The 22,664-nt window shown below is 44.3% G+C and overlaps 1 protein-coding gene across 1 annotated transcript in view; it reads left to right on the top strand.

The window, feature by feature from the left end:
- LOC146178596 (uncharacterized) overlaps positions 1–18,577 on the top strand; it is a 148,685-nt gene extending 130,108 nt beyond the window's left edge. Inside the window, exons 8-19 of the mRNA XM_084580005.1 lie at positions 177–382; positions 954–1,091; positions 3,337–3,431; positions 4,211–4,427; positions 5,972–6,158; positions 8,456–8,578; positions 9,468–9,562; positions 11,416–11,540; positions 13,669–13,937; positions 15,002–15,071; positions 15,311–16,034; positions 17,401–18,577. Of these exons, the coding sequence (XP_084436131.1) occupies positions 177–382; positions 954–1,091; positions 3,337–3,431; positions 4,211–4,427; positions 5,972–6,158; positions 8,456–8,578; positions 9,468–9,562; positions 11,416–11,540; positions 13,669–13,937; positions 15,002–15,071; positions 15,311–16,034; positions 17,401–17,913 (2,762 nt within the window). The 3' untranslated portion in view covers positions 17,914–18,577. The remainder of the gene's footprint in view (positions 1–176; positions 383–953; positions 1,092–3,336; positions 3,432–4,210; positions 4,428–5,971; positions 6,159–8,455; positions 8,579–9,467; positions 9,563–11,415; positions 11,541–13,668; positions 13,938–15,001; positions 15,072–15,310; positions 16,035–17,400) is intronic.
- Positions 18,578–22,664: the final 4,087 nt, after the last annotated feature.

Below are 22,664 nucleotides of genomic sequence, written 5' to 3'. Positions count from 1 at the left end.
GTCGTTGTTGGCGGCCTTCACTGTGGGCCTCAATTGCAGCTTACTCTACGTGGCAAATAGGCGTTCAAATATCTGTTATATAACTGAATAACAATATCAATTTTCAAACATTTCTCTCTCATTTATGCCTGAACGCAAATCGCCTCATTATATGCTGTGGCACCACTCCCAAACAGACTCGTGTCCGGAGGAGTTTCAGGAAACGGACAAGGGCCCCTTCCACTGGCAGCCCATGGCGCATGGGTCGGTGGCCAAGGTCGAGTGTCCCTATGGCGCATACAACCCAGCTAGCGAGTACAGATACGCACGGCGAAAGTGCCGTCTCCTCCCCGATGGCCAGACTAGCTGGATGAAGGTCTCCGCCCAGCACTGCCGTTACAAGGTAAGCGGAAATATTCCTTATAACTCGCCGCTTTTAATTTCGTGCGCATGATGTGGCGGTTATGTGGTCACCTACCATAATGACACAGCAGAAACATTTCATTTTTGAAAATAATTGTGCTCTGTTCTGCAGCCCAGGTGTCTCACTTATCGCCCATTATACTACTCTCCTTCTTAATTTCTACTAAAATGTCGGTAACTTGAGTTATTTCTCTGACCCACTGTGCATGCTTCCTATCTCTTAATGTATACCCCTACCATTTTTCGTTCCATGGTCATGGCAATGGGCATGAGCAGGACATGTAATTCGAAGAGAGGATAACCGATGGTTGCTCAAGGTAACAAACTGGATTCCAAGGGAAGGAAAGCGTAGCAGGGGGCGGCAGAAAGTAAGGTGGGCGGATGAGGTTAAGAAGTTCGCAGTGGTCAAGTGGATACAGCTAGCACAGAACCGGATTAATTGGAGAAATATGGGAGAGGCCTTCGCCCTGTAGTAGGTATAGTCAAACTGATGATGATGATTATGATGATTATGATGATGATGATGATGATGACTACTCTCTCCCTTACAGAGTTTTCAGGCAGCCGAAAACATCACCTCCGAGCTGGAGTTCTTGACGCGTGACCCGAGCAGCGTACGACCGGAGCAGCTTCAGGGCTTCGCCGAAAAGATCGAGCCAATCGTTGACTACGCCATCAAGGACATCAAGGTGGGCGCCCAGCCGCTCAGGGGTGGTCGGAGGGAGGGCAGAGCTACCTCAAATGACATAGGCACTCTGCAGAGTGATGCCGTTAGACACAGCGGCAATATTGGCACTATTACGGATTGTTAATCACAGGCACGAGTTATCGATTTGCATGTGGGCAGTGTGGAAGTCAATTCTGGTTAAGTTGGAGCGGCGGTATTGTGCAGAGACGAATGCCGAGGATTCTGGCCAAGGGTTATGGAACAATGCCGTGCTTGCGAGGTAAACATAGTTACTACAGCGTAATTCACGGATTAATATGAGGTGAAACACATTTGTAACGTAATCTATATTACAGTATTTCTCTAATATACTATTACATCAGCGATTTGAGTAGCTGAACTAGCAGTTACCGCAATAATCGGCTATATCAATACCATTATTAGGTACGTTCCAAAATCTACCTTCAGTGCAGGGTGTTTGAAGAACAGTCATCACAATATTAGGGATATAACCGTCTCATAAGCGGGTGAGCATTCTGTCAAGGAATGAACTCTTTGCAGCTTGTCTGCCGTTATTCAGCAAATGATGCTAAAATCAACAAGGGCTCCACCAGAATTTTAACTAAAGAAATTACCGCTATCTGTTGTTTTCCATTTTCACAGACAAAGTTTAGTCGCACCTCGTGGCGTTACCTCTACTTGGTCATTAGAGGTGATTTCTACAATATTGTGAATTCCTCGCGGATTTACACAACTAATACGCTATGAACTTCCACGTTATTTTCAGTGGCCATTATACAAAGTGCTTGCGTTTAGCTTCGAAGTCACTTCTTGTGGGGTTGGTGGTATGCTAAGTTAGTAATTTTTTGTTTTAAGCAAATTCTTTAGGCAATTGTGCTTGCGAACAGCTTGATAACTAAAGATACGTTTTGCTGCAGCTATCATCTGGCTACCACCAGGCAGCTTCGTTCATTAGTAGTATAATTCTTCCCATATATTCTTTCGTTATCGCAACCCTTATAAACTATTACTTAGAGGCCGCTGAATCTATCAGATCTCGCAGAAAGCGAATTACAGAGAATCAACAAATGCAGAAAAACGATGGCATTTACGGTCAGTACATTTCTAAGGCGTGCTTTAAATGACTGAGTGAACAGCATGCAAGACCTCTTTCGATACCTATGGCACGCTGCACCACAATGACAACTTTGTGGATGTTGGATGTGAAGCCTCTAGTGCCCAATTAATAATGTGACAGTGTAGCTCCCGCTCATTCGGTACCAATTGATAAGTTCGTTGTTGGAAGTTTTATGGCGCATAAGTTGTTATGAGCCAATTCATTGAAGGCAGCAAAGAAAGAAGAATAACATTTTGCAGATGCCCGAGAAAGGCATCTCTGTAGTCCATCTCGTCATCAAATTCGACGGCAGTGTTGCCTGAAACGATGGCACGATGTTTTAGCACGTTCTTCATTGAAAGGAAAAAAAGAATAAAGCTGAATTTATTGACCTATTAACCTGCAAATATATTTACGTTTTCAAGCCCGCTCCGTTAATTGTTTAAACCAGGTATCCAAATAATGGAGGATACAGGCGCAGGATGATCACCCAGATGTCTTACACGAAACGCTGATTTTGCACCAACACGAGGCTCCTTAGCAATGGGGCAAGCTGTAATTTTTACTCAGACAAGCGCCTTGCAGGAAAAATTTTGTTTCTTGTACAATAGAGAAGACATAATATAGAAATCTGCTAATGTGGAGTCTGCTCCTGTGGGCATGTTATCGGTAAGGTGGGAATCTCTCCGCTATTTTTATTACAAGTGTCTACGACATACGTCAGGTATGATTATAGGTGGATAAACTGCATACTGTATCACAATTGATTAAGATATTTGGAAAACATCATTACGGTAACAGAACATACAAATGAGTTTCTTTGCTCTCCTTTTCACCATGATTTACCTCAATTTAAAAATAACAGGGCAAAATAGTTTACAAACAAAAGGCCAGAGCGAAGAGGTTGCGTAGTAAACACAGCCAGCCGATTGTCATTTACAAGATCCCATTATGTTACCAGAAAAGAAATACGTAGTCGCAAACGTCAACTGCTTATGTGGAAGAATTTGATCTGTAAGCCTGCTTGCAGAAACCAAATATAACTACAGCTTAAAAGATGACGACATTGTTTCAAAATGTCGCACTGTTATTGTTTGTTGTTCGAGAGGGCTGAAGAATCAATACCATGAACAATGCTCATACCTTCCAGATCGCGCAAGCTATGATTCACGTCATCAGCAACTTCCTGGCGTTGAACGACAGCGTCATAGAAGAAGGAGATTCAAATCGAAAGACCGCTGAAAAGTACGTCGCCTTCCATTTATCATTGGCTTGTTTAACGACTTTATACTAAAAATGGTTATAGATGTCTATAACTTCACTGTGGACGAAAACGGTAGGTCCTCGTTCTAACAGGAGGTGTAACAGCGCAAATGTTAGTTGCATGTGAACCTTCAGCAACAACTTATAAGCTCTGCTCAGAAGCAAGAAGAAGCATGTTGGTATTGGATTATATAACTGATTGTTCAATTTTAAGTTCATGACACATAATAGAAATTCGTGCCTCACCTATTTTTTGGGACGAAACAGAGGTCGGTGCTCTTATATAAAAATACGGAGTGTGGCTGTAGACTAGATGGTGGGACATCGTGTATGAGTCACGAACATTGAAACTAGCGAATATAGCTTCAAATTCAAGCGAGCAAATGTCGTCGGGATACCGAAAGGAAAATGGCAAACGTAATTATCGGAGGAAGGAAAGTAGGTCAGCAAACTGCAGTAAGGTAAAGATTACCTTGCTGCAACTGAGAACAAATCGTTTGGCAGAATATGTTTCGTGCAGAGGAAGTGATGGTGGTCCTACTGGTTGGTTAGTGGGTTACCTGAGTATAGGAATGCAGATAGTAGCCCAAAGGGCCAAATAGGTTAGACGTTCGCCGGTGATGTAGTCGCAGCTCTCACATAATCACAATAACCTGAAATTAATAGATGATTTCCTCCTACAGCCGACGTGGGCCGATAGCGACGCGTACTATAATGATTTAAAGGTGACAAAGAGTTAATGTTCTCACTTGGAAGCGCAGGCTGGTTTCTGTGGTGGAGAGGTTCACCTCCGAAGTGGTTCTGGGACCGGGAGCCCTCATTATCGAGAATGAAAACCTGGTGGTCAAGGCGGTGGCCTGGTCTCCCAAGCTGCTTTCGCAAGGCCAGGACTTCCTTAGCTTTTCACTTCGGTCAAACGGAGACCACTACCTCCACGAAGAGTTCTTCGGGGAAGGCGACGAACAGGAGGACGGAGACGTGAGTAAAATCGGTGCGTGTTTGAGCGCGCACGTATCTTCTTTAGCATTTTAGCTTTTAAGTCTCTGTTGTAAATCTATAGCTTCCTATATTATCAATACCCGGTCATGGGCGTCGAGAATAAGGATGCCGAGAGTCGCGTTCAAGGCCACGGTGGAAGAAAGAAAAGTGATCTGTGGATGCGCCGTGCTGCAGCGAGATAGCGGCCGCCAATGTGTGCTACTGGTGGCAGCACATGTTTTTTAGCGTGGTATACTTTCCGCCAGTGCTGCTGGCGTTCCTACATGGCAGTGGCACACGGGATGAAATTTTGCGGCCTCCGTCAGCAGGAAACCCTGCAACATATAAGTATGTGTCTTTTATGCTTATTTAAACAGCTATCGAGACACAGGTTAGAGCTTTCATGCCGCTTACTGTCGAGATCACCTAATTTGCACGCGCAGATACACGCGCCATCTGCTCGCTGAGCTATGAAGAATCGCAAGGCAGGAGCCTCTTATGGTAGGTTCCCTCGCCTGACAAAGAACAGGTTGTATGATTGGCAACTCAGCTGACTCAGGATTGGCGATGTCCAGAGACCAACTCACGCTTTTCCTTCGCCTGCAGCTGCAAAGTGGCATCAATATATCAGCTGTTTTCAGTATTTTGCGCATTTGAGTACGGCAAGAATACCAAATATTATCCGCTCACTGGAAGGAAATGCTTTATACGTCTATCTAGCCGTGGATAAGCGCACTCAAAGGTGAAGGTATCACTCTCCGGAGCTCCCACACATGTAGTTCGGTGCGCAGGTGTATAAAGGAACGTTCTTCCAGCAAACATACTCGGTTAAAGTTGGCCGGCGCCATTTATATGCATAGAAATACTTAAAGCGCTGATTGAGCCACGTCGTATAGAAACGCCTGCATAGAAACAGAAAGGCCCCTAGTAACGGAGCTGCCCCTGGGGGCCGCGATTTGTGAATGTTATGCTAATTGGCTCCGCCCCGTGGCTCTGTCGGATTTCCTTCTTCCCTGCGCCTTAGGGAGCCCGAGGGGTGGGTGGGAGGACAATGTTTAAAGCGCCGCTTCACGGCGAGCCCCGTAACTAGGTGCTTCGCTTAGTTGATCAGGTTTTCTAAAACGGAGCACTCACATCGCAATGCTTATACTTTTGTGCGCAAGCAGCGGCAAGTCTTCCTCTATCGGGCTCATTTTTCGACGGCTGGTCGCAAGGCGAGCAGAAGAGCGCGCTTTAGACACGACCAGCCGCGTATGCGTCTGCATAGCGATCTTGGCCGTAGCCCGCAGTTTCCTGTGTGCCAGGGGCTATGCCCTTCCAGCGGCTCTACTGGTCTCATTGAACACATGCGTGCGGAATTAGATGGAAAAAGTAGGTCGCCCTTTCAAAGTCGTTCAGCTTGTGCCGTCTGCCATTCTTCCCTCCCTTGTTCAGAAGTTCAGGGGATTTGTTTGAAAAGAGGGCAACATTTTGGGAAATGCTTCTTTTTCCTTGTCCTTATCTACTTATCTAGCCTTGTCGATCACGCCACATCATTGTTTCAGAACATCATGATCACCATTCCACTCGAAGCGCTGTCCATGGCGATCAACAGTTCCCTCTTGGCCGCGGGCGAGCCATACCGTCCCATCCAACAGGTGGAGAAAGGCCCACGCATAGCCTTCGTCTCGTACCGAAACGACAAGTTCTTCCGGCCAACTCACCTCAGCCTCACTTCTCTCATGAGCGCAGGTGAGCAGCATACGCTACATCCATTCATTAAATGCAGAGCTTCATAACATGAGGATAGTCTCTTCGTGCATTAGGCATCTAGGATACATTGGCGCCATGTTTGACCTACTGCGACTGGAATCACTTATGTACAGCTGTGATATTCGCAGCTGTGTGCGGGTGCTCACAATTCGATGGAATCTCCACGATGACTGCTCTGGATGCTCATACGGACACTTGGGTATCCAAAAGCCTTGCGTGTCCCTAATGGCGCCCACCTTAGCATTCCTTCCAGCATTGGAACAAGGGTCCTTGGTTTATTTCGCACTACTGGCCCTCATGCAGTGGCCACTGATACAATCGGGCACGTACATTTTCTGAATATTGATTTCCAGAAAATAAGGCTAACAATCATGCACGTTCTGACACACACTCGAAGCACTGTGCGCTGTCTCACAATCTTCTAGAAGCCAAGTGGCAGCAGCAGTGAGCACCAAAAAAGCAGGAATGAATCATCAATACTACTTGCAGATTAGCAAGAAACGTGGCTCCTGGAAACGTCTGTGATCTACTGTCATGCGCCGAGATATCACAGTTGCTGAGAGGATAGATGCAAGGTCCGAGAAAACGCCTCTTATGTGAAGTGCAGAAAAATCGATAACAAGGTCCGACCCCAAAGACTACAGCTCAAGTTTTGACATAGAATACGGCGGATCGGGCCACTCGGCGGAAATCGCATTTTGCTCCGGTAGGTGAATTACCGCAAATCAGCTCTGAAGGAGTGAAAACGCATAGTATTGCTCAAAACGCACTGTTCCTGTGTTGCCGAAAATACGCCGCCGTACCCGAGTTTGAGAGGAAGCTTTCAAGGTCGATTCAAAATCCTACTGGGGAAAACATTAAGGAGGCGACGACTCCTCCATGGCGGCGTTCATTCAGTCCGGCCGTGTCAGAACTGACCTTATGCGCCTTTCCCTGGAAAGATGGCGCTAGCGCAAACTGCGCGTCATCGAAGTATGAGACGTTTTACAGCGCATTTGGAGTCAAAACCCATGCCACGAAACGATGGACACCTTGTGTGGAGTCCATATGATATATGTAGTGTTGGTTCATTGATTGAGAACAGATTGATAGTGTAACTGGTTGGCTTATTGATAAGTGAGTAGTGACTTGAGATTAGTAATTGAAACCAGCACGACGTTGAAGAATAATGTCCTGTGTATTTTGCTCAGTTTGAACTTGTGTGATGTAACCTGTGGCGGGTACTCGTGCTGCATGTCGCCTGACACACCAGATGCGTGCACTAGTGTAGGAGCCAAATTTAGGATGCATTTTCTTGTGATGCTGGCATTAGATTACGAGGGAGACTTCGTAAGAAGAATGCAGAGAATTCCGGCGGAGAAGAACGCTCGGTATGACGCAACTAGACGGATGAAGCTGTGACCGGTAGTTGAAATGAAGGCGGTTACGAGCATTAGAATTTAGACAATAATGCTCACTCTTTCACGTGTGAAGCTGAAGCGTTCTCCTTATTTCTCTTACCTAAAAGGAAAATCCCATAATTTATTTTGCACATAGCCTGAAATCGTCGTAGTAAATGCAAATGAATGAAGAACTCTTTCGAGAGCAGCTAGAAATCAGTCGTATTAGGGAGCTTCAGTGGTTTGATGGCTGAACACAAAGCAGGAACCATATGCTAACACAAAGCAGGAACCTTGAGAGATCATAAAAATGCTTTATTTTGCGCCCGCCATATGACATGACACAGGAGGCCGGCAGTAAAAGCTGCCACGTACGACCGCTTAAAAAGGCCGTCGGACCTCCTATAGCACAGCAATGCATGACATATCATAAGAAGAGACTCCAGGAACTGAGAAACTGCATACAAAAAATTACAAAAAGAAATGATTTCTTATTTACACATGAATGCATCATCGATTTTTTTTTTTATGTGAACCTACAGAGCCTGTATTAGAAGCAAGCAAGAGGACAGTCAGTTATCTGGGTCCGTATTGCAAGTTGTCATTTACAGAAGGGTCATTATCTCCATGACCTCGAGAAATATGATTGGTGGAAATGCTGAAAACGGAAGCAGCAGCCACTATCAGTTGCGGCGTTTCCACCAGTCAGACGACTCAACGAGAGGCAGATTACGACACTTCTGAAAACGGGGCCAACTGGGAATATGAGCATGACCCTGAACTGTTATTTGTTCTCCCGTGGACCTACCGTCCTACAGGCTGATTAGGAACATACATGGCTATTGACACAGAATGACCTCAGTATCTTCCCTGACCATTCCTTCTTCACGATTGCAGGCCAAGTCGTTCTGTCAGCAAAAATTGGCGACAGTAAGGTTGAGAACCTCACTGAACCCTTGGTGTACTCTTACCCTACCAACGGCGCAGTAAGATACATCTGTGGATTCTGGGACGACAGCAGTGAGTATGCACAGAAAAGCTATTACTTGCAGCATTTGATTTATTTTCTTGCTGATTACGAAATTCCTTCTGAACCATGAGTTGTTTTTCCGAATGTAGCATCGAGTGTGTGTCGGCGTCATTCTTTCGGGTTAAGGTAGCCATCCTAAGGGTGACTCGTTAGCATTTGCTACAGCCAAGGAACGTTAATAGAGGATCAGTTTTTCTTGTTTAGAGCACATACAGAGTACTAGTTAGTTGTTTCTTGATTGTTTAAGTTTTGGGATGCGATTAACATGCCGAAAATGAACGTGGGCTACTTGGACGTCGCGGGCCCTGGAATACAGTCAATCGCACTGTGCTCATTATTGATTAATGCCGAAAGTTGGGCGAGTTGGTTAACATTCATGATGGAAAATAGCGCGAAAGTACACGAAAGACGGGAGGAAGTAAGACACGGACAAGCGCTAACTCGCAACTGCCAGTTGCGAGTTAGCGCTTGTCCGTGTCTTACTTCCTCCCGTCTTTCGTGTACTTTCGCGCTATTTTCCATCATGAATGCTCATTATTGAGCACCGATGTATTGTTTGAAATGCGGACAGTTTTGCTCTTTTGGCTATCGACAATTGTGAGCAGGATTCGATCCGCGACTTCGAGCTCAGCAGCAATGGTGGTCGCCAGTCATCTACGGCCGAGAATAGATTATTCTTACTTTGGTTCACTGAAGGTTTTACCTCTCTGAATCACGTACAATTTAAACTTATCTTTACCAATATATCACATAAACTTCAAATTCTGAGTAGTCAGCACAATTTACATGCTGGCTTTATGGCTGTGCCAACAGCATTGTATAGGAAAAAATCTCAATCTTGCCTATTAGCATTTCTTCAAGAGCCGCCCTTTTTTCCAGGAAAAGAATGGTCCACCGTCGGTGTTACGACCAACCGGTCTGGGAACGTGACCGTGTGCAGTTCGACCCATATGACTGCGTTTTCTCTTTTGCTGGTAAGAAATTTCTTTGCTGGGCTCAAATCCATTATCTCATTCCTTCTAGTTTAAGCTTTTACAATAAGAACAAGCACGCAAGCCTAATTAATGTGGGGGACGTTGGAAATCGGCGCCGAAAATTTCACAAAAGTCATTTAGACCGTAGTAAGCTGGCACTAAGAAATAAAAGGAAACCGAATTTATGGCAGGATTTTCACACGGCGCTGTATCTTTTCTTGAAAATCCTTGTTACGACCAAGATCTCTACGACTGCATGCAACACGCTTCAGTTCTATTAATTAGGCTGATACTCCTTTTAATGCAGTTCCATATGCTCCGCACATTACATCAGAGCACCCTGTGAAGTACATTTCATAGTTTAGTTCCTTCGTGTAGTCTGATGTGATTTCTTGAAAGTGGTAAAATGAATGGGACAGCGAGTAGCCGGGATAAATCGCGAAACCATGGAAGCAGTGTCTACAGCTTTCATGGTTTTCAAATTTGAAGTTTGTGAACTTAAGCTGACTCTGTGAACTGCGTATTGATCAGAGAGCTGCAAAGGGCCGCCGATGACAGAGTGAGGCAAGCGGACAAGTTTCCTCAAACGTGTCTTGATTGTTGATATTCCAGTGCGCTCATAAATGAAAACTGTCACAGCAGCTGTGATGCTCTCAACATGATTTGGCTTGCGAAAGAATGTCCATCTCCACATCATCGGTGTTGGGCACTTAAATGGTACGCAAGTTTCACGGCTTATACTGTAATAGGAATAAAGGAAGGCTAATTACGTAATTTTCGGCAAGCTTATTCCACTTTATCGACTTTTTTCTGCATCACTCTTCGTGGTTGTCAAATTGAGCACAGCAGCAAGATTTTGCAATAGAATCAAGGTCAACTAGCTTTAAGCAGGAGTTGAAGAATTCGACACGAGTGTAGTGTTCAAACGCAGAAACTGTGAATCTTTTACCTCACAAATATAGCGGGGGATCTGCAAACCATCGTAGGTGGTTAGATTAATGTCCTTTTTGTCAAATAAGCACGATTAGGCAGACGTTCCTGTGGTGAGAAATTATAGGGCACTGCCAGGAGTAAAAGGTAAAAACGTAATGTAAGCCTTACCAAATTATACTTATATGAACTATAGTAGCAGTGTATCTAAGGAGGCCATAATAATCAAGTCATCGTCATATTGTTTTACAATTGAGAAAAGAAAACAAAAAACTTTATTTACCGACTAATGCATGCACGTGTTCTGCTAGTCTGTTCGCAGCATGGCTGCTTTCTGATGACATTTTTCGGCTTGTGCAATGCATAAATAGGACAATGAATAGTTTTACACTAAACAAAATGCATTACAACATAACACTTCACCTTGTTAGCACTTCAAATCAAATACGTTTTTAGCACAACGTTTTTGTGCGGTACGAAGAAAGGACTATTGTTTCGCAATATTAGTGGAACAGCAACTACTGGAGTTTGATTTTATCAGTCTCTTTTGGTGAAAGCGTCTAAGACTCCTGCAAATATCTTTGCAGATGATTTAAAACGTAGGAATACCGTTACTGTCGTTTGAATGAAGGATATCTTTCAGTCAAACCCATTGGAGCTGCCAAGATAAGATGTAGCGAGTCATCATGATGATGCACTCATACTTAAGATAGACGTCAGCTGGCCCCTTTGCTAAGATATTTGCAGATAACATCAAACTGCCACCTGTTACGTCTCACTATGAACGATGTGAATGGAGTGAAAAGGCTGAAATTAGTCATAATATTAAAGTTCGGCTGTCCTATAAGGGAGCAATCTTTGTCCGAATCCCGTAAAGTCTCATTTCCTATTATCGGTCCCTTTCCTTTTTTTCCTCTTGCTAGGATCCAATGCCTGGAATGTCAACGGCGCCTCACCACTACCGTATTCTCTCACTTATATCATACGTTGGATGCATTATATCGGCCGTTGGTCTGTTTTTCACAATATTAACATATGCCCTCTTCAGGTGAGCCAATTTCACGCTGTTCTCATAACTCCCAATGTCGCTACTTTACTATTTCCGAAACCGTAAAGGAATGAATGCCCATTATTGCCATGGGCAACGGCAGTTCGTTCTTGTCGCATTAGGCTAACCCTAAAAGCAGTACAAAGAATCAATCGCCCAAAGGCTAAATGTACATAAGAGTCGTTAGATGCACATCAGGAAGGAAAACTAAGTAATTTCTCTGTGCTTAATGTCATGTGATACATATTGATGGCAGAAAAATATGGCAATAATAAATTGCGCATCGCTTTTTTCTTTAAGTCTAACCGTATTCGCGCAGGATTTCAAAAGGCATTATTGTGGAGATCATTTCACCACAAAAGAAACGAGCTTGGAGAAGGTATGTGCGTGAAGGTATTCATTATAATTTAAACAGCGCGAACACCAAGACAAAGGACAAGATAAAAGAAAGCCACAGTACAAGCGCTTCTACTGTGGCTTTCTTTTATCTTTTCCTTTGTTTTCGTGTTCGCGCTCTTTAAATTAATAATGAATGTGTACCAACTCGCCCAACAGAGTATCTTGGTATGCGTGAAGGTAATCACAAGAGCATCGTTGCGTGTGAATTTTCTTATTGCCACCCAGTTCCTGCCCTTCTGTAGCAAATAGCAGGGTGTTTGATGAAAAACGGGGATGAGCGGAAACATTATTTCACGTGAAATTACAGAAGGAATAAGACACGATCAAAAAGAATAAAATTAGACATTGCTTCAGAAGGTACTGTTATTGTACTGCTAAATCAATGTAGATTTGAATGCGGAAAAAACTTGAACAAGCACACTGAAAAGCTACACATATAGGAAACTTTCTTAAGATCCAATAAATTGAATTGTCTTCTTTTTATATGTATTTCATTTTGGTCTGGGCTGCATTGTGTAATATCAAATAATACGCTCTGCCAGAGAAATTCATTCTCTTGATAATGATGAACTTCGTGAGCTAATTTCAGCAATGGTTGAAATATTCGCCTACGTCACCAAACTCCTAGGTTGCGCATGTGTATGATCACGGGACTTATGCGCCTCAAAAAAGTTCGAAGCTGGGTGTAATAGCCTTGTACGTCAATAATGGTCTGGACGGTCAGGATACAATCTCGCTCAAATATTTTAGACGCACTGCATAGCCTTTTATTATTCAGCATGCATGCCAATATAAGCCCGAGTGCAGAATATTACATCTTCAAAATGCTAATGCGAGGTCTGAGTTTTAAACCAGGTGGCTAGTTATGCGAAATTTTGGACATTTGGCATAAGCTGAACTTCTCTGAACATGAGCAGATTATCAGAGAGAATCTATAGTAATCACGTGTTTTTTACTTTTATGCTGCCAAAAAACCCAATCTGTTCAACATGCTGCAATATAGCGAATCTAGATGGAAATTGACATTTTGCAAACCGATCTCGCTGTTCCACCTCTTTGTATAGTCGATCAACGGTGCGACGGCAAATCTATACACGACCTTCCTTGAAAAAGCTGATTGCCAAGCAATCCTTCAAGAGGTGATCCTAATCTAAGGTTATTTATAATGAACATTGTGACATTTGTAGGCAAATCATGACCAGCTATTTGTTCCATATTAGACACCCTTCACAAAAAATATCATCGTGAGATCATTTATCATTTATTTTCTAACATATCGCTGAGTGGCCCCTAATTAAAAAAAAAAAAACTTGAGAAACAGCTTGACAGCGCGTGTATACATATCAAAATAAGAGACCTGAAAATACGTTTTCATTTAGTGTTGAAGTCAAGAATACTTTGAGAAACTTGAAGTTGGGGAAGTGAACCAAGTAGGCAAAACCGATGACCTACAGATTTTGAGAAAATCTTCATTTCAAAGAGCAGGCACATAAATCGCAGGTCTGATATGATATTCTCGAATTTTTTTATCAGAAACTGATAGACATTCTAAGATGAGAGCGCTTAACAAAGTTCAGAGAGGCTGATGGAGTTAGCAACACGAATTATGTGCCCATACCATGACTCCAACTAACAACCCACCATGCCCAACCGATCGAAGCCCAAACTACAAAGTTTACTTTACCCATCAACCTGTAACCAGCTTTTCGACAATTCCTTCGTTGAATAGATGCCTGAACAAGGCAAGGTCGGGCAAGATCCTGCTCAACTTGTGTTCTGCCATGCTGCTGCTCAACGTGGCCTTCCTGGTGGGCTCTCTCCACGAGCGCTTCCCCGAACTGAACCTGTGTCTGAGCACGGCCGTGGCCACTCATTACTTCCTGCTCGCCTGCCTCGCCTGGATGGGCGTCGAGGCCATGAACATGTACCAGATGCTCGTGCACGTCTTCGCCTCCACCGAAACATGCTTCATGCTGAAACGCGCTCTCATTGCATGGGGTAAGAACACCACCACTGATGTCGGGCACTGAGAACTTCTTAGCTCTCCTCCCTGACCTGCCTCTGTTTTTTTATTGGTTCAGTATTGTTTTGAAGCCAAATGCGTTATTTTTAATAAATTCGTTAGGTTATTAGCAAGAAATTCAACGTGATTAAAGAACCTTTACTCTACACCCGATGAAAGGGCGATTCTGTCGCCATTCTGGAAGGGTACAAGATGTAGTTTATGAGGCCCTTCCCCAAGTGGAAAGTGGTGGCTAAAAAGAATCTGCCATTACTAAAAGGTAGCGTTGTCTTTCTGCTCATATTCGATGAGTAAAGAAGAACATAGCACTGCGCCGAACCAAACGATGATGAAGGCAGCTGGGTTCTGCGAAAATCAGCTGTCACGCGCACAGGAAGCTGAAGCTGCCTTGCTTAAACCCGAGATTTCGCTTCGCAACACGATCGCGTTGCGTCACCAGTCGCCGTCTCTTGTCCTCTGAACAGTCCCAATAAACCCCTCTTCATTTGGTGGGTGTGTGGGGTAGTGGGTATAGGTATTTACGGGTAATTTTGTTAAGACGGCTGTATTCTACGCAAACTCTTATGGAGCCATTTCCCTTTTTCATAATTATACCACGGGACAGGACCATGGCCGAAGTTCAGATGAAATGAAAATTGTATATAAGGCACCTGTTTTCATCGTCATCTCTTATGAACTTCGACAACAGTTGTCGAATCAGCTTGTTATACATTCCCTTTGAGCATTTTGCTTTAGGCGATATCAGTACTGGTGGACGAAATTTCCAATATTTGTGATCATCTCAGTTTGTATTTTAGCAGTCTGTCACTAGTTTGCACAGAAGACACCAAACCTGAAGCGTGTGCACTCGCCGAGGATGAAAATACAAGCATGGTTCTCTCGTGATTTCAACACCGTGTTTTGTAGTTTACGTAGTGCCAGCGCTGATATTTGCATTTATTCAATTTTTAAGCATAACCCGAAATGCCGACAATAGACTAGTAGTTAGTTTTCGTTGAGACGCGTTCACACTCTTTATTGTGCTTTTTGCTTTTACCAGGGATTCCAGCTGCCATTGTTGGAACTTGCCTTGCTGTAGATCTGGAGCCTTACCGGAGTCAAGGTGGCTAGTGAGTTCCCGTTCAATAAATTATTCTCATGAATGAGATGGGCGCTGCAGCAAAATGTATTCGTGCACAAAATATAAATTAAAATTTTGTGGCTAAATAAAAGGAGAAGTTAGTGCTCTTGTCAGCTGCTATCTTCAACAGTCGAGGCTTGTAAATTAAGCTTCACTGTTCCCTTCTTTTTTTTCTCGTCAACTATAGGACTAAAACTGAATTACTCCATCCTTATGCTTTCGTTTCAGCTGTGTCATATCGTCCCGAAACCCATTCATCTACTACATCGCCTACTTGGGCCTATCCTGCTTCATACTCTTCGTAAACCTGCTCGTATTTATCACTGTGACGCGGATACTCTTAAAGCCACGCATGGATGCTGTTGCCAAATCCGCCAGCCACAACTCTGGATACAGCTCCACAATGCCGAATCAGCCTGCGTACACTACGGCTCAAGTTCGCGGTGCATTCACCGTGATGACTCTGCTTGGTGTGACGTGGATGTTTGGGCTATTCACTGTCGGCGAGGCGAGGACCATGTTCCAGTACGTCTTCTGCGTGTGCAACTCGATGCAAGGTTTCCTCATCTTCGTGGTGAGAGTTCTGCAGTACCCCGAAGCCCGCACTCCTTGGGTGCAGCTCATCGCCACGGGAACCTTAAAGAAGCCCCGTGGAAGTGAACAGCCGACAGGGTCTTGGTGCGGTAACCCCTACCCCAAGGAAAACAGACACCCGTCCATGATGCAAGTCACGTCCACCAGCACTGACAGCACGAGTACCGTGGTCTTCAACAGCAACATCTGGGACAAGAATGGAGGTGGTGTTAAAGGGGGCTCGGAGAGCGTTAAAAACTGTTCCAGTAGATCTTCCCGCTTTTCAGGAGTTGGCAGCCTGCTGAAGAATTGCAATTTGCAGAAGGACGACAAGAAAAGCAGTTCTGGAGGTCAGCTTAAGAAGAAGAAGGCATCAAAGGTAGCAATGTATTTATGACATAATTTTTGCAATCTGATGACATTTGATAATAATGATGAATGAAATATTGCTCGCTAAAGTCGAGTGCTAATTGTCTCTGTGTTATGCTTGAAATGCGCCCTTTTGACTTCTATCCTCCACTGGTAAATAATTCCAATCCTGAGTCAGCTGATCTGCTGATCATACAACCTGTTCTTTGTCAGGCGAGGGAACCTACCATAGGTTGCTCCTGCTTTGCCATTCTCCATAGCTGAGCAAGCAGATGGCACGTTTATCTGCGTGTGCAATTGACCATTTATTTCAGGCTTAGACTGCAATGCAAATTTATTGCAAATGAAAGATTTCAATATGCACAGCACTATCTGTTGACCAGCAGGCGGTAGAAATGGTCAGCCATCGCAATAAATCTCAATAGTCTTTCGGTTTCGAGGTTCTAACCACCACAAATGCCGTTAGCGTAGAAAGAGTGGGTGAGCGTGATTTGCCGGCACGTTCTGCATTTCCCCCAAAGCATAACGATGATGTGGTGGGATGGACAAGCAGCTTCTCAGAGCGCTCTAGCAGTGGAATTGCTTTTATCTCCTCATTAGCTTTGATGCTCGCTTATCGCCGGCGCTTACGATGATGCTTATTCTATCGGCACAAACCAAGGGTGTTACTTTTTTCACCGATTTAACTCTCCTTCAGGAGTGCCACAGAGTGCTACATTGATGCCAGAGGACCGCTTCGTAGCCAAACCAACAACGGTTTTGTCCAGGAATAAGAAAAAAAAATTACAGAGATCTACGATGCCCTGGCGAAGAGGGGAGGGGGTAAGCGCTGAAGGTAGAGATGATAGTGTTAAACATAAAAAAAAAAGCGTTTGCATGACTTGGAGGGGTGCCTTCAAAAATAAAGCGGGTATATACACCACTTTACTAAGTGTATAAGGAACCCATTGCCTGACACCGTTGTGAAAATACAGGTGGGTGCACGCTGAACTTTGCGGTTACTGTGGAACCATGGAATCACGAGTTTCTTGCGCTAAATCCTTGCTTGAGGCATAAACATGCCCCTGATTGCATATGATGGGAGCAGCAGGACTGCAACAATGACAATGGTGAGGCGTTACAGTGAAAGCTACTGGTTGGCTGCTCTTGAAGCTGTTTTCATATCATTCTGCTCAGAGAGCGCAGCGTTTTGGTACCTCGCACATTACACTGTTTTGTTTGGCCAGTTCTCTCAGTAGGTCTAATTTTTTTCTATGTTATCTAAATATGAACCAGGGGATCATGCTATTTTTTGCGCTTCCAATTGTTTGATTCAAGTGTAAGCATTTCTGTTTACCCTTTCCTCTATATTTTGCATTTCTATTCTCTTTACGTAGGCAATCGCCGAAGGACAGGATCCAAAGGAGAGCCACAAGAAATTCTATTCCTCTGAAGACCAAGTCACTGCTTTGGTTCCCGACCTCTACGCCGGCCAGGAACAGCAGATCATGAAGAGCAACAGCTTCCAAGCGTCTGACCCACTGAAGTACATCGACGATGAGTCACGCAGTTCTGCCCCCCTGAGCTCTGCTAGCAACCAAAATCCGCACATCCTGTTCGCATACGGCAGCGGAGAGACAGCTCCGATGCGAATCAATGGCATAGTTCATCTTCCGATGGAGAAGCCGAAGGTCGAGTCATTCAGCACGTTCCGAAGACCCTCGCTAGTGCCAAGCACACCAAAAATTCCGGAGTTGCCGCAGTACACTTCGGCTACAGCATCAAAGGAATCGCAGAAGGTAGCCGTTTCAGAACACAGACCGATCCAGAGTAGCACTTTGAATACTACTTCTATGGAAGAGACGTCCTTTCTAACAGCAAATGGATCTGGCGCAGTTTTTGTGTCATGATGAATACAATGCCATCGAAACACCGGCTGTGATGAAGCATTTTTGCTCCACTCGCTCTGGATTCATAGTGGTGCTCTTAGCCTCGGCCATCCCTTCTAGACGATGCGTCCGAAATTGTGGTGCAGGTGGAGACCACTGAGTGTGTTGTGACAGAGCGTGACAAACTCCCAACCATTCGCTCTCCAGTAATTGTATTTTGTTTCAGAGCAAGACATTACATTTGCGTACGATTCTCTGGAATAGCGTGTTCGCCAATAATAGTCGCGTGCTTGAGAAACGGCGTCTTTCCTGATGGCTGTGATCTCAACAGATGACGGTGAAAGACAAAGTGCAAGGAACTGTAGTGTCACGTGCAGCTGTGAGTGTTACATCCCGATCTTGCTATATAAGACAGGACGAAGCACGGTGCTTTGCGTTTTGAACAACTGAGGACAGTTCTGCTGTGCGTTAAAGAGTTCGTTCTCTTTGGCGGCAGTAATGTGACATATGTATTCCGATTCGTCTTGTTTATCAGAAAAATCAAGTTTGACGTCATATGTACCTGCGCATGGCTGTCCTCATCTCTATTGTTTTCCTGCCCTTGCCCGCACATGGTTGTTGAAACACGTGCACACCACGGTGTGTTGTGGGTGGTTAGCTGGCAAGAATTTATTTTTGTATTGTACATGTGTCTACAGGCTTTGTCTCTTTTGAATGGCATCTAATTTATCGACTCATATATTTGCACATACAAATCGCGTAAGTAAATTTGATATTCATGCATTTACCTACTTATAATGGTTTCCTAAGCAGTGATGTATTGCCAATGATGCAGCTCTGTCAAGGGGCTTATTTAGGCTTAGGAGAGAGGATGGCGATGCCAACTACACTTATAATGCATTCAGCCTCAGGGACACATTTTAATAAGACGTTACTACATAATTTAGAGCATATTGCAGAGCAAGCGCCATTTCTAACGAGAGCGGGCAACTCGGTTATAAACTATCTGCGTCAATTGTTGGGTTGCTCTCTAGCCTTCGCTGGGATAGAGGGAAACACTGTCAGCTGCGGCATCATCGACTGTGACAACGCATCATAGTTTTTCAAATTCGTATGCCTTTCATTTCTGCCAGCTGTTATTCCGTGAAAGATCTTTGCATATAACATATGTGCTCTTGTTTGTTTTTTTTTTTTTTTTAGTTCTACTCGTTTGGTTTTTGGTTTTGTGGGGTTTAACGTCCCAAAGCGACTAAGGCTATGAGAGATGCCGTCGTGGAGGACTCCGGAAATTTCGACCACCTGGGGTTCTTTAACGTGCACTGACATCGCACAGCACACGGACGCCACTCCGTTTCGCCTCCATCGAAACGCAACCGCCGAGGTCGTGGAAGTGACTCTGTATTTCTAATAATGCCAAAGGTACATTTCTGGTGTAAGTGATCGTGAGTGTACGTCAGTAGATTGTGGATGTAGGGATTCTTCATCTCCACAAAACCCGATGCTCCCTTTCCCAACGTTATTCAAAGTGGAGCCAGATTTATTCCGTCCTTTGTGCATCTATGTGTCCTTTCTGACGATGCCCGAGAGACTGTGCGGCAGTGGTTGATGTAAATACCGAAGGAATTCAGAAATCCGCATTAAAGAAGTGTTTTTTTTTTTTTACCGCGTATTTGTTGTCGCCTATCTTAATAAATGCGTCGTTGCTTCATTTAGTTCACTGCACTGGCTTTTCTTTTATAAGATATTTTATATTATATTAGCTATTGTAAGAGAACTGGGGTTTTAAATGCAGCTACTTCAGCGAAGCTCATAATTATTATGTAGCATGGCGATTATGAGCCAAATTTCGCTGTATAAAAACTGCCCTGTTTAAATATGCTTTCTTTATGCAGGTACAAATGTAAGTAGAGGAAATTGTCTGTTGCACAGTGCACTGCTTTTCACACAAACATGCGCAGCCAAACGAACTAACACATCAGAACACTACAAAATAACCTGCCACACTCCACCTAACTGCCCTCAACTGGAGGCAGTGCATCATTTTTCTAAACGTGCGTTAGAAAGAGAAAAGACATCTGAGTTTATATAGTTCAAAAAACAGGGACTCATTAAGTCGACTTTATGCAGCATTAAAGATAAGACCTCATTTCTTGACTGTAATCCAAAACATTGTGGTGAAGAAAATCAGAGCGAAAAAAATTCAGCGCTTCAACTATATGCTACCAAGTCGCACGAGCGTCAGCCTTCAGCTGTAGGCGCACTGGCTGTTTCCGCTTCGACCTTGACTCTATCCCGCGCTTGGCAAGCTTCTCGGTAACGGGCTAGTCTCGCTTCGCAGTGTTCGAGGGCCTCAGCAGCCTGCATAGCACGCGTGTGAACTTTGTCGTTAGCACTAAGTAAGAATAGCAAGGTGTATACACGGCGCCACTCATCCTGTTGACCGAACGTTACACCGTAAGTATCGTGGTTCCGCTGCCTGCTGACAGGCGGCGACGCAGTTACGGGGGCGGCGCTCCCGCCGTTTGCTTCGTTTTCGTCTACGTGTAGTTAACGCGCAGTTAAACTACGTTTTGTCCTGCACGGTCTTCTAATTCGGTCTGTATTTTTCTTTCTACTTAAACATGACCGCATTTTGATTGTGGGTGTGTATGGTACTGTCACCGGTGCTTCGGTGCTTCGACGATGGGACGAAAGTGCTATGGTCCGCAATGCACCACATGCTACAAATCGGGCAAAGAAACGTTATGGCTGTTTTCGGTACCAAAGGACGTAGAAAGTTTGAAGAATTCAAGAGATGTCATCCCATGAAAGGAAAGTTCGCTCCAACCTGCTGACTTTTTATGCGCGAAGAATTTAGAGCCTCATCTCGCGTCAAAATCATGAGAAGCTATCTACAAGGGCCATGTACTCGTAAGTGCTCCGCGGCGACCGTGTCTTGCAAAAGATGCAGTGCAAACAAAGTTTCCTGACTTCTTTGCACACCTGTCGAAAGACAGGAAGAAAAGAAAAAGGTCTACTTATAGGCACGACATTCCGGTGCCAAATAAAGGCCATAGTCTTCACAAGCAACTCGAAGGTCCTGAAGAGGGTGAGCCGAATTAAAACCCGTACGTCTACAGGGAAAAACCCGCAGAGAAATTCCTCCACGGACATCACATCGCGCAGCTTCAGCTACATGTTTGAAGTATCGCCGAACATTTCGCCTTCGAGCCCTTGGCGAGAGCTGCCATCGACTCGTAACGTGAAGTCGGAAGCTTTCCTAAAAACGTGCGTTCGAGGTCTAATATGCGTGCTGTTTTTCTTGTAAGCCATGCATAGGCTCTTGCCCTCCCCAATGAAACCAATATTAGATTTTCTTGCTATTTAACAATAAAGCTAGTCAATTGTTTCCAATAAATTGCATGAGGTAAATTACGAGTGCAATATATATGCAGTTAAAGTATAGTTTGCGGACCTACTCACAAAGCAGTCCTGCGCGCGCTTTTTTTGTAGTTCTTGAGACAGTTTCACGCTTTACGAAGTACTTGAGATTTAATTTGTTTATTTTCACTAATGACGACTATAGCAGCTATCCGATTTTGTTCCGCTCAGCCCGCCATGACGAAAAAATTACGATCGCTCACCGCAGTCCACACCACTGTTTAGACGAGCTGCCCATCGGGGAAAACATTTTCTGATTGTTTTTCGGTTCGTCAGGTTAGTAAATAATGAATGACCGATCAATTAAGGCATCCACTCTTTATCGGCATAGTGGCAAGCGAATTATGGGAATTTTCAACGTTTCTCACGCGTTAAACAACCTGAAGTTCACGAGAACTACTGGTAAACACTGAGGATTATAAGACAATATACGTCTTTTTTTTTATTAATTACTCATTTTTGCTAAACTTTATACATATAATTAATGTTCCCATTCCGTTTCAATGTATATTACCTCAATATTTAAGCATTTTCTCACTATCATCTATTGGTGCCCAACTTCGCCGTTTTCAATTCCAACAGTGCCCGCGATCGTACGGCGTCATCTTTCAGAGCGCCGAGCTAGAACTGCGAAGGTTTCTGTGCAACGTGCGGAGCGCTTGGTGAGACACCTTTCTGTTCTTACAGCATGGTCGTTAGCCAGGTGGCTTGTGTGTGCTACGTATTTACCTATTTTAAACGAAAGACTGGCGCCGATGGAACTTGATGAACGCGACGATGTTTGCCGCACAGCGCGAGAGTTTGTTGGCGTACAGAGCACTATTTAGTTACCTGACAGCCTCCGGATAGAGTGACAAATTATGACTGTGCTCCACGTGCCTTTTTTTCCTCTCTTTAATCCCGTTATTCGTTTCCCTAGTGCATGGTAGCCAATTAAACGAAGGCGTTTCTAGTTAACATCCCTTCCTTCCCTCCTCCTCCCTATCAGTCTATCTACACGAGGCTTGGTCGGCTGTGATATAGCGTAGTATTTTCGTGTCTAGGCAAGACGATGAAGATAATGTTATTTGCCCAGCCCGAGATGAAACAACATACGGCGCACGAGTACGGGTTGCCATCTGCAGAAGACGTCATATACTAGGGGTTGTAATAACTCGAAACTCGAAATGAACGGTGTAAAGTTATTGCTCTAACACAAGTTTTGCCGTAGCCGTTCACTTCGTTATAATCAGTGCGGGTACCTCCTTGATGTAAGCGCTGGCTACTGACAACAGTTCTAGCTGCGTAGGTTCGGCACCAGCTGAAAAAAAAAAGTGACAGGTAAACCTACGCTGAACGCAATATAAAAGAAA

This window comes from Amblyomma maculatum, chromosome 9 (assembly GCF_055883805.1).
Source record: "Amblyomma maculatum isolate TAMU_Amacu chromosome 9, ASM5588380v1, whole genome shotgun sequence".
In the NCBI taxonomy this organism is placed as follows: Eukaryota; Metazoa; Arthropoda; class Arachnida; order Ixodida; family Ixodidae; genus Amblyomma; species Amblyomma maculatum.
This window is presented reverse-complemented; position numbering and strand designations above follow the sequence as displayed.